At 44.4% G+C, this 12,747-nt stretch overlaps 2 protein-coding genes across 7 annotated transcripts in view; one reads left to right on the forward strand and one right to left on the reverse strand.

Moving 5' to 3' along the window:
- Window positions 1-8,214, forward strand: part of LOC134994942 (oocyte zinc finger protein XlCOF7.1-like) — a 189,198-nt gene extending 180,984 nt beyond the window's left edge. For all 3 annotated transcript variants that reach the window (XM_063951027.1, XM_063951028.1, XM_063951043.1), the window contains one exon: window positions 7,653-8,214. In XM_063951027.1, coding sequence (XP_063807097.1) covers window positions 7,653-8,194 — 542 coding nt within the window. In that variant the 3' untranslated portion in view covers window positions 8,195-8,214. The remainder of the gene's footprint in view (window positions 1-7,652) is intronic.
- The window catches only part of LOC134994743 (zinc finger protein 436-like), a 497,924-nt gene that overhangs the window by 352,300 nt on the left and 132,877 nt on the right, over window positions 1-12,747 (reverse strand). The gene's annotated exons all lie outside the window — the stretch shown is intronic.

Raw genomic sequence — 12,747 nt, forward strand, 5'->3', positions numbered from 1 at the left:
CATTTTGTGGGCTTAACTATGAATCCTGACAATGCAGCCTATCCGCTCACTAGAAACCAGTGACATTGCTGAGACACGGCAGCCATTTTATGAACCGAATCAATGAAAACAAGATTGTAGCTTATCAATTCATGTGCAAGCAGTGATGTCACCTGATCCTCGTGAAATGATAAGCTGCGTTTTCAGGAATATTTGTTCTGCTCTCACTGTGTGTTGATAAATAGTTCTCTGTAGTGTTTGGTTAGTTTTTCGTATTACCTGTTAGTCTGCTACTATTGTCTATGTAGTAGATGTTTAGCCGTGTTCGGTATGACATCCCGGTGGCCGGGAACATGACCGTCAGCGGCATCCCAACAATAAAGATCCTGACATCGGAGGGGGTAAGTATTTTTACCCTCCCCTACTCTAACCGTGACCCTCAGGGAGTGGCGGCTGGAGCTAATCCTCTGGGCGTTAGCGGCAGGGGATAATCCTCGGGGGTGGCGGCTTGGGCTAACACCCCCTAGTGCCTAACCCTAACCCCCCTGGGCCCTAGCCTGAACCCCAATACTTAACTTTGGGGTTCCGGGTGTCGGTGTTCCAGCTCCGGTATTCTGAGTAGTGTTGAGATTCCGCCGTCGGTCACATGACCACCAACATATCGCCTGCCAGGATGCTGAACGCAGTTCTATTTCATTTACTCAACATGTAAGCTGATTATGTTCGTGATTTGTTTTTGTCTGTTTATAAATGTCTGTATTATGTTCACTAAAGAGATGTAGTTATTTAATTTTTAAATAATATAACTCGGTTCATCAAAGGGGCCCTTACTAAAGTTGTGCATGGCTTAATGACAAGGTCTGCTGTTTAGGTGTTTTGTGCCTTTCATGTTTCTGTAAAGTGGATGATATCATGTTTGGCCGTGTCGGAAAAGCTGCTTCAGCTGCCGACTGCACTGCACTCACTCTTAAGAGGAGCAGGACCAGCTTGTGTTGTCAGCATAGGTCTGCCGTGGGCGACACAGCAGATGGGCAGACACAGCAATTATATACCAAATACGTGGAGAATATTGTGATTATATTTTATTTAGAAGCGGCAAAGGGGTTCTGTAGCGCCGTACAAGGGGGTAAAACTGACAAGATACATAAGTACAAAATAAAACAGACAGTAAATAATTTCACATAGATGAAAAAATACAGTGTGCAGGTAGCGTAATTAGGGATCAGTATGATATCCCGGCAGTCAGGAAACGACACCAGGATCCAGACAGCCGGAATACCGCCAGCGAGCGCAGAGGGGTGTCCCCTCGCCACGCTTCAGGCATAGTGGTGACCTTCGGTCGCCACAGGGTTTTATTCCCCCTCGGATGGTGGCGTGGACCGCCACCAAAGTGGAGGATTTTGGCCGCCAAATTGAATCTTTCCCCATAATTATGTAAAGACAAAGGAGAGAAGTTCCTGCTCATAAGAGCTTACAATCTATAGGGGATATGGGTGGACACCAATGGATAGAAGAGGGCTGAGGCTGCAGAGTTAGGACGAGGGTAGTCATAAACTTCCTTATCCAATTACATCCCCACTGTACAGTCCTCACATCTCTTCACATGTTTTCTCTCTCCTCACTTTCCCATCCTCCTGACCCCAAGTCGGCAGTGCCGTGTGACCACATCATACAGCCTATCAACAACCTTAGCACCTATCCTTGTGTATCAATTCCTGCTTCCCTATAGAGTGTAAGCTTGCGGGCAGGGCCCTCCTACCTCTATGATTGTCTGCTAATAACCAGCCTTGTTTTTGCACCGCTGTTTGCAATTGTCTTGTTTTATGTCATCACTGTTACCAATTCTAAAGCCAAATGGAATTTGCTGCGCTATATAAGAAACTGTTAATAAATAAATAATAAATAAAGACAAAATCAGTTTTAAGTAGGGATGAGCGGGGTCGGTTCCCTGAGAACTGAATTCCTCCCCCTTGAACTTTGAGATCCAAGCCCGGATCCAAGTCAGGCTAGGTTTTTTGCGCCTGACTGATCAGAAAACGAGGCACGACATCATCCGCCCGCTGGGTTTTGGATTCTATATAAGTCTCTGGTGATCGACGCCATCTTAACTCCGCACCTAGAGAGTGCACAAGACGTGTTCCTTCTGTGCTGCTGTAATTAGGGAAGGGGGCAGGAGAGAGCAAAGGGGGCAGGAGAGAGCAGTGCTGCTTGTGTAGGTGTGCTGTATCAGTCACTGAGTAGGGCTCTGTACAGTAGTGCACTGCACTAGCATACTGTGGCTGTGTTTAGGACAGACCAGGTGTTGTTCTCTGTCTATAAGGGGCTGTGTACTGCTGTACACTACTGCTATATAACTCTTTGGGATCCAAAGCCAAAAATATATTTTATTTAATTGGTGCGTCACTTAGTATTGCGGCTGCCGTACACTAACACCACTACTATATCTGTGTGTGATCCAAAGTCAAAAATATATGTAATTGGTGTGTCACTCTGATTACTAGTACTGCAGCTGCCGTATACTACTGCTATATATATCTGTGTGTGATCCCTATCCAAAAATATATTTCTATTGGTACGTCACTCTGACTACTAGTACAGCAGCTGCCATACACTACTGCTATATATATCCTCTGTGTGTGATCCGGAGCAAAAAAATATATTTCTATTGGTGCGTCACTCAGTGCATGAGAAATGGAGGTAAAACAAGTGAAAGATCAGGAACCACTTACTACTACTACTATGGCTAAGGCCGATGCCCATTGGCGTACAGGGCATGTAAAGTTAAAGAAGCAATATTTGAAGGTGATTTAAAAAAAAAAAAAAAAAATTAAGGTTAGCTTAAGAAAAAGAGTCGCGGATAGCCTGCAGAGGAGCAAGGTGGGAGTTAGATAAGCCACACAGAATCAGATTACAGTAATTAAGGCGGGTAACAACGTGGATAAGAGTTTTAGTAGCTTCTATGGTGAGGAAGGGCCCGATTACTAGTTATTAAACTTGAGAGACAGGCGGGAGTTAGACATCAGGGAGAGAGGGTGGGAGTAGAGGTGTCGAGGCTGGGGAAAAGACGAGTTCACTTTTTGTATTATTATTTGCTTTTCTTGTACAATTAATTGCCCTGTACTATAAGAGCCTGATATAGAGTTAAATGCAATTTACGCCAAAAAACTAAATAGCCGGTGTAAAAAAACAGGCAACATGTGTAACAGCCGGCAGGCTGACCTCAGAGCATAGGAATTATATAAATATTGCTACAAGGTTATCTCATCATCGTTTATAACAGGCTCTGAAGGTAAACAGCATTGCATCAGGGTTTTTATCTTTTAATCCATGGAATGCCTTGTGGACCCCCAGAAGAATATCCCCTACTGATCCCAGGAAATAGATGTGAAATAAAATGGTGACTGATGGTGGTCTGTGTGTGGGTGGAGGGTGCTATTATTTCTTATAATTGTCACTGTGATTCTCCCCCAGCACAGAACTACTTTACATTTTGTACTTAACCCACACTCACTGTACTGGAGCAGGACGAGCCCTAGTTCTCTCAGTGTTGGGCTGCTCTTTTTTAGGAGAGGCACATTATGTTTTGTGGCCCCACTGCCCTCCGGGAATGCTGCCCAGTGCTGAGCAGTCACTATTACACTGAAACCTCATCCTTCCGGTTTCCCTGCGAGAGTGCCATTAGACCTGGGTGACATTGTGTGATGTGTTTTTATGAGGAACCCATGCTTTTTGCCCTCCAAATGCCACCCTACATCAATATTACCAGTTAATATGGGTTAATGTACAGAGGTGCCAGTTAATAGAAGGGGATAGACCTGTCAGGGGAAAATCACAACTGGTGGTCCTGCTGAACATCTGCATGGACTAATGTCCGTTGCCTATGGAGTCCATATCGTCCTATACCCTGGAAGGGGGAAATGCTGAAGAGCATTATACAGTACGTTTTCTGACTTGCAATGTTTGGTGACGAGCAGAGCTTGGGAGGCCTGAGGAAGGGGAGCTGACCATAAGTATGTTTCTGTGGAGGAGTATATGTGAAGGCTCAGAAATCAGTATTAGAATCTCAAGAACCTGGCAAAGAAAGAGGGGGAACCTTGACATGATCATCTTCTATATGTTGGAGTTCTTAAAGATGGGTCAGAAGGTGTTTGTTGTGATACCCCAGGGTGACTGGGCTGGACTCAGAACACCATAATGACATTGCCTACAGTATATGGATTACTTCCATAGGAATTGTACAGTACCTAGCTTATAAACACATAGGCATACACCAAGCATGTACCCATGTCTGGCGCCTATCCCTAGTGTATTGGTAGATTATTTTTTTCCCACATCATTATCATTATTATTATTATTATTATTATTATTATTATTATTATTCTTTATTTATATGGCGCCACAAGGGTTCTGCAGCGCCCAATTAGAGAACATAAACAAATGATCAAAACGGGAAACTTACAGTTGAAGACAATATAAGACAAGTACCTGGTAACTAAGCATAACTACATCAGTAGACGACACTGAGATAAGTATCGGGGTGGCCGAAAACTGTAGGATTTGGGCAGTTGAGAATTATTAAAGTAAGAAAAGGATAAGCACATGAGGGAAGAGGGCCCTACTCATGAGAGCTTAAATTCTAAAGGGCCCATCCCTTTAGAATGTAAACAGACAGACAGGGGTGAAACAGATAGGGTAGACCGAGCATGGGACAGAGGGTTAGGATGAGATTTGGCTGGGTTTGGTGAAGAAGTGGGTCTTAAGAGCCCGTTTGAAGTTCTGTAGAGAGGTGGAGAGTTTGAGGGGGAGATTTAGAGAATTCCAGAGTAAGGGAGCAGCACGTGAAAAATCTTGGAGATAGGAGTCGGAGGAAGTAATCAGTAGGCAGGAGAGGCGGCATGCATTAGCAGAGCAAAGAGGACGGGTGGGAGAGTAAAGGGAGATAAGGTCAGAGATGTAAGTGGGAGAGAAGTGGGTGATTGCTTTGTAAGTGAGGGTGAGAAGTTTGAATTGGATTCTGAGAGGGAAGGGAAGCCAGTGAAGGGCTTGTAGGAGAGGGGAGGTGGATGTAGTGCATTTGGTGAGGAAGATGAGCCGGGCTGCAGCATTGAGGATAGATTGGAGTGGAGAGAGGTATTTGTCAGGGAGGCCAGTTAGGAGGAGATTACAGTAATCCAGTCTGGAAATAATCAGTGAGTAGATAAAGATCTTGGTGTCATCCTGGGTGAGAAAGGGTCTGATCGTGGAAATGTTTTTGAGATGAAAATGACAAGGTTGTGAGAGGTGCTGAATGTGTGGTTTGAAGGAGAGGGAGGAGTCCAGGATTACGCAAAGATAGTCGTGCCATCAATGGATAATGAGATTGTGGGAGGTGAGGTTGTGAAGTACGGTGAGAAGATTATCAGCTCAGTCTTGGACATGTTAAGTTTAAGAAAGCGTTGGGACATCCAGGAAGAGATAGCAGAGAGACAGTTGGAGGTACAAGTGAGGAGAGCAGGGGATAGATCAAGGAAGGAAAGGTAGATTTGAGTGTCATCAGTATAGAGGTGATATTGGAAGTTAAAAGAACTAATGAGTTCACCTAAAGAGGACCAAGAACAGAACCTTGGGGGACACCAACAGTTCGAGGAAGTGGAGGTGAGGTAGCGTCATGAGAGGAGACAGAGAAGGAATAATCAGAGAGGTAGGAGAACAGCCATGAGTAACTAGGGTAAGTAGTGCTGGCAGATACAGCTGCCCTCAAAAGCTCAGGACCTGTCAGTATTCATCACCCAATTCGGCCGAGTCAAGTTTAAGGCCATAACATTTGGGATAAAGAAGGCACAAGCCACCTTCCTGCTATTGGTCAGTGACCATCTGGAAGGGCATGAAGGCCTTTCTCTGGCCTTCTGAAAGAACAGTCATTTTCAGTAATCTACAGGACACCATCTAGAGCATGTCTTACACTTAAGGGACACAGTTGCCGGACTGGAATATACTTGGGGAGCAGTTTATGTGTGTGGAGGGGGAGGGGGGGATTAGGTCACATTTAAGAGCTACTACTGAGCAAAAACTATTACTCTTCATATAGAACCTGATTTTTTTTCCTACATGACACCTATATCTCTTACAATCCTGTGACCCATAGATAAGATCTGACACTATAATAGAACTCATGGCTGTTCTGTGCTGAACCCAGAGCCCTGACTTTATGCTTTGTCTGCTGCCCTGCAGTCCTCAGTATGTGATCAGGAGAGACCACCCATAGTCACCAATAAAGATGTTCTCCAGCAGCTGGACACACCACCCATAGCAGTTCCAGGTTTCCAGGTGCCAGTGAATGAGTTTGGTGGGATTGTTGATGAGACATCCTGGTACCTCAGGTTGTTGGCACCATTCCTGGCAGGAAAAGCTGCTGCCTTGCCCTCCAAAGCCTTATTACAAGGGTGTCTGGCTCTCAGTAGGTTTCTATAGCAGCCTCTATGTCGATTTAACAGACTATGCTTGCATCAGCCCTAGCTGAATGTGTAGCAATTAGTGGTGTGGTCATGGTGAGGAAAGATTACACAACCTGGTATCATTAGTCAGGGCTGACTTACTGCCATAATTATACTGGGGAGCTAGTGACAGGCACCTATAGCTATAGAGTTACATTGGGGCTGTTGGGAGGTGCTCTCTTGGGTTTGCAGTGGACCTACCTCCCAGAATAGTATAATCCAGCGCTACGTCATACTGCTGACATCACTATGACTCACACCAATGGTATTACATCTCAGTGCTGGGGCTGATGATTATACAGATAGGGCAGAGTGACCGCCAGGCACCAAGTACATGTATAAGTAGGTGCATTGTCAGACATATAATCCCACATAATAATATCAAGTAAATATGGATGTCCATCTGACAATTAACAGTACACTTTCTGCCCCAACCCCTTCCTGCTCTGTTATTGCCAGTGACGGGAGGAGACAGACTCAGCAACATTGTAGTAGTGTAAAAAGAAAGATGGCTGCTCCCAATGTGCTGGAGTGAATGAAACCGTTTTGGATCATCGGGTCTACAAGTATTAGCTTGACAATAGGTCGACCCCATATGGTTGACATGCATCCAGTCGACAGGGTCAATAGGTCAACATGTAAATGTAGACACTTCAAAAGGTTGACAGCTACAAAAGGTCAACAGTAAAAAGGTTGACACAAGTTTATTATTTTTTGGGATGTAATTTTCAACGTTAAACCATATGTAACTCGGATTAGTGTACATCTTTGCTGGCCACGCTTCGGGCAAGGTGCTGCGCTCCACTACCACTTCCTAATTGTAGTCCACGTGGATGGTAGAGGATGAAAAAGTTTAAATACATGAAAAAACACCTTGTGTCTACCATATGTATGTCAGCCATTGTCACGTCTACCATTTGAACCTGTCGACCTTCGACTGTTGACCTATTTACTGTTGACTTATTATCCGACGTTGCAGCCTCTAAAGTTATACTTATTAAACAACAATTGGAGACAAATTCCAATGTTATGTGGGAATGGTAGGGTTAACTGTTAAGGAACATTTGTATATGATACTGAATATATGTAATATCTGATATCTACAGTATATGTATAACTACACAGAATGTCTCACACATGATGACGTGACCCATCCGCTGATATTTAGAGGGTTTATCTTAGTACTTTTGTCCCCAACAGGTCCGCACGCCTCCTCACCCTATCCTGAGAAGATGCATCAGTGCTCGGAGTGTCAGCAATGTTTCCCTAATCATTCAGCCCTCGTCACCCATCAGCAGACGCATAACGCCAGTAATCTGTATAGATGCTCGGTTTGCAGAATGTGTTTCTGCTCCAAATTGGCTCTTACCTCCCACCAGCGATGTCACACCAAGGACAGACTGTTTCACTGCTCTAACTGTGAGAAATCCTTCCATCATAAGTCACGTCTTCTGTACCATAGGAGGACTCATACCGGGGAGAGGCCATATTCATGCCCAGAGTGCGGCAGATGCTTTGCCAGAAGATCTACTCTTATTACGCATCAGCGGATTCACTCTGGTGAGAAACCCTTTAGTTGCGCAGAATGTGGGAAATGTTTCACGCAGAGATCCAGCCTTGTGACGCATTGGCGCATCCACACCGGGGAGAGGCCGTTCATGTGTTCCGACTGCGGACGCTGCTTTTCTGACGGCTCGCATCTTTTGAAGCATAAGAGGGTTCACACCGGTTTAAGTGAATAAACTGCTCCTCAAATACATAACACGAGGTGCTCTCCTGCTGTGCAGTGGAGCCACCTCCTGGGATAGTATAATCCTGCACTGCGTCATACTGCTGACATCACTGTGACTCACCGCTGCAATGCTATTATATCTCACAGTGCTGGGATAATCAGACAGATAGGGCAGAGTTAACACCAGGCATACTTACATGTATAGGTAGGCAGAAAGTTTTGTTTTTTCGCAAGAGCAAAAAGAAAGACTTAATTAAGGAAAGAAGTGAAACAGTCTTGCGCTTTTAGTAAGCAGCAGTTTATAAGCATATAGAGTACACCCAAAAGATTCTGGAATATATACAAACATAAAACAAACTGCTAAAAAGCAGCGTTTTAAATGTGCCCAACACTGATATAAATGTGGTATTCGGTAATCGCACTCCTGACTGGAAAATGTATGTGACCGCTCCCAGACAGGGGTAGCTTTTATCTCTCTCTGGTGAACTAACGCTTACATTACGTTTCTTTCTCGAGTGCACATAAAGGTATCTTTTAATGAGATAAGTGTTCCCACTTGGCCATTCACAGAAGACTTCAAAGTAATACACTTGTACCGCTTTCAGATCGCAAATGCCGGATCCCACCCGGTAAGAGAAACGTGTCCTTACCGGGTGGGATCCGGCATTTGCTATGCTATGGTGGCTTTCTGACCCGGCAATATACCGGGTCAGTTGCCATGGCAGCTGGGGGGCGCAGCAGGGGCGGGGGGTGGAGGCGGCGCTGGTAGATAAGCTCATCTCCTGCGCCGCCTCTCCCTATGCTGTGAATGGGAGCCTTGTCGCATCGACGCGGCTCCCATTCACACTGCGCCTGACCCGGTATTCAACCCGGGTATAACCCTTCTTTTATACCAAATTGAATTACCGGGTCAGGTGACCCGCTAATTCGGCGAAAGTGCTTTCACATCGCACACTGACCCGTTTCGACACAGCAATATGCCGTGTCGATACCGGGTTATTTGTGCGAAGTGAAAGGGGTATTACATATCAATTCTATCTCTCCTACACGTAAAGGTTCCTTTGGCCTTGTAGCACACACGGATCTATCAGGTAAAATTTCCAAAAAGTATTTTGATAGATAATGATTCCATGATAAATAACTTCCAAATGTAAAAAACAGTCCAAATTTAAAAAAAGACCAAATACTGGGGCTGTGCCTGAATACCGGAGGAAAGATCTTTATGGAAGCGGATTCACACGCGTCCCGGCTGCAGACACGGATGTAGCGGTGAAGATGGTGACACAGTCCACGTTCTTTCAGGTATCTCATAGACACAACCACCAGTTTCAAAGGTAACGGCTTCAACGCGTTTCAGAGAATCCTTTCCCCTTTGTCAAGAAGTGTCGTTCTAAGTGAATGGACAGGGGTTTCATCCCTGTTTAATTACGTCACATGACATTCATTGTTCCATATACAAATGATTATTTAACACACCTTCAAATACAGCTTTACAAATACTTAGCACACACATCAGAAAACCTATTAGCTGTCATTCAAAGCCTGTGCGTAATAATATATATAAAGGATATTGGAATGAGGTTGATGAACAGTACACATACAGATAAAGCCATCGTGGCTCCATCTATGCTTGAGCACACCCGCCTGGGCGCGCCTATCGCCGCGTGCGGGTGACGCGCACGCGCCCCATTCCCTAGAATGTGAGCGTCTCTGTGCGCTCCCGGCGTGACTAGGCGGATGGATCGCCTAGTTGCGCTGCGAGCGCTCGTATGCAATGGAGCCGCATCAGATGACCGCAGCTCCATCTGTACCCCTATATTTTTAATGCTGATGTCGTAATGGACGGATCTGTACCGAGGATCCGGTTCATTAACGTATAATAGTATGAGAGCGCATAAAGTTTTATATAGTTTTATTACAATTTAAAAATCCTAAAAAGTTTTTTTTCCTTTTATATTATTAATACATGCATATATTACTAAAATGCTAGTTAAACCACTCAATCTGTATTCATTATACTGCTAACACATGTAGATCGTTAATCATCCGTCAATATTGAATCCACTTAGTCCATAGATTTAATTTTGGTGACAGCTGCCACTCAGTATCAAACTCAGTTTCCAAAGTCCCTTTTGTGTTTATTCAACTTGATACTTTGTAGTTATGTCCCACACATAAAAGAATCACTCGTAAAATAGAACCGTGGTATTTAGAATGAATACATGCTGCAGCATTAATTAAATTTTACTCTGAAAGGCCATTCATCTGTAGGTTTCACGTATGCTGATTAATTTTGATGAGCATAAATTCGCTTGACTAAGTGTTACATCAAAATTGCAGAAATAGATTTTGTAGTTTGTCTCAAGCAATGTTTCTCACCTCACTGCGGACCGGGTGTGGACTTTCCCCGTTACTTGTGAGCCACTCGGAGCCGTAGCCTGCCACCGCTATTAGCTCTGTTTTTCCTGTGCAGTTCCGTCCGCTGGAGTCAGATGAAGCAGACCGCGATGAGAGCTCCCAGCCACGGCCACGTATCGCTCACACTCCCCTTTTTTATCCCCCAGTGTGCGTCCAACTTCTCTCTGCCGGAGATCGTATGATGTAGTTGGTAGGGGGGGGGGGTTAGATAGACGTGCTGCCGGACTTTAAACCCGCTGGGGTCGCAATGCTTCTCACCTCCGGATTGCAGGTACACAGATGGATGGCTGCCGGACCTCACAGATCACCAGCTCCTGCGACGGTGTGGTCCGTATCAGAGTCCCAAGTGGATTTTTAAAAAGCACAAGAGTATGGCACTCTTAACGCGTTTCTCCGTTGTGATATTCTAACGGTTTCCTCAGAAGATAGCCACCTGTATAGGACACCCTTATTTAAACAGAGTCTCCTCCAATCGCATGTTCCTATTCATTATAAGGAACAGGTGTGCTTCAGGTGTATATGCATGAACGTTTCTTTATGACTAGTTAAATATATTACATTCAACAAATAAAAAACATTCTATCTTATATTCATATCCAACAATTAATATACTTTGTATAATCAATCACATATAGCTTTCATTAGAAGAACATTTAATAGTTTAAAAGTGACAACACGTGAGAATTTATATAGTTGATCTTATTCTATCAATATAGAGGATAAGTGGATCCACAGTTCTCCTCTCATTATTCACCCAGGGTTTAGCCTGGTGGAGAGAGCCTCCGACTCACACCCAGCAGACCTGGGTTCAAGTCCCGCTCCGTCCCCAACACAACTTTTATTTTCATAAATTCATATTTTATTCTAAATTATACACTTGCTTTATCTATCTTACATTGAGATTTTAGTTCTTATATCCCCCATAGGACTAGCACCCATTTAGTTATGATAGATATTTCTACTCCAATGGTTTCATAAATCAACAGGATAAAACTATATCCAGAGCAGGTTGGAGGACATGTAAAAAGAGAAGAGAAGGGAGAATAGATACTAAAAAGAAAAAGAGAGTGAAAAAAAATTTTTTTTTTATATTCTTATTATAAAGGAGAAATAGGAAAGAGGAGACTTAATTTGTAAAATTAACCAGTTACTCCCACCTAATTCATATGTTATTCATTTCTATGTTATCATTGAGCCCCAGAGGAGATAATGAACCCAATGAAAATGTCCAGAATGCCTCTCTCCTGCAGAGGCGATTAAATCTATCTCCACCTCTGACTGTAATAGGAATATGTTCAATGCCCTGTAGCTTCAAACCATCTATTTTGCCCATATGTTTTTGTTGAAAATGCCTAGACAAACTATGTGTTTTAACTCCTTTCACTATATTTCGCCTATGTTCTAAAAATCTTATGTTGAGCTTTCGAGTTGTGGACATATAATAGAAGATTCAGGAATTATCCTGGACAAGAACTGTCTAACACATACCCTAGGGGTAATTATGGATTTAGAAATAAGGCTAATGGGAGGAATAAGTTTGTAAGTCAGGAGAATAATAGAGAGAACATTGAAGGAAGGAGAGCACCAGCAAAATACCCCAGTCCAAGGGACGATACGAGATTGAGAAACACTCAAACTGAAACAAATAGTACCCGCCCTAATACAGAGTATCAGAGAAGGGGAGCTAGACCTAAAACTAAGGAACAGACTACCAATATGGGTAGGGAAAAGACAGATGCCTCCTCTGGTTCCTCTTTTTTAGAGAAAGATCTATACCCCATCTGGAAGAGTCGAAACAGGTTTGCAGTGTTGAACCAAGACTCACCCAAAAGGGGGCGTGGCCTGGCTGGCATCAGGAGAAGTCGGGTTCCTGCAGAGCTCCGGCCAGCAACACAATAAAATAAACCTCTGAGCTAACTTTGGGGGCCCACCTGCAAGGAAACAATCCCCTGAGCCCTGCTACATCACCCTGCACCCGGAGGTCGAGGCTGCGGAATCGGGGAGGCCCTGTGTTGCCCCCTGCGGATTGCGGCCTACCTCCGCCCCAGAAGCCGGGGCCTCGATTTTGGTGTGGAGCCGTCGGTCCGTTGGACCTGGTGCGGCGATTCTGCGGACCCCTCCCCCACCTGAGCGGCGCTCCCTGGC

This window comes from Pseudophryne corroboree, chromosome 2 (assembly GCF_028390025.1).
Source record: "Pseudophryne corroboree isolate aPseCor3 chromosome 2, aPseCor3.hap2, whole genome shotgun sequence".
In the NCBI taxonomy this organism is placed as follows: Eukaryota; Metazoa; Chordata; class Amphibia; order Anura; family Myobatrachidae; genus Pseudophryne; species Pseudophryne corroboree.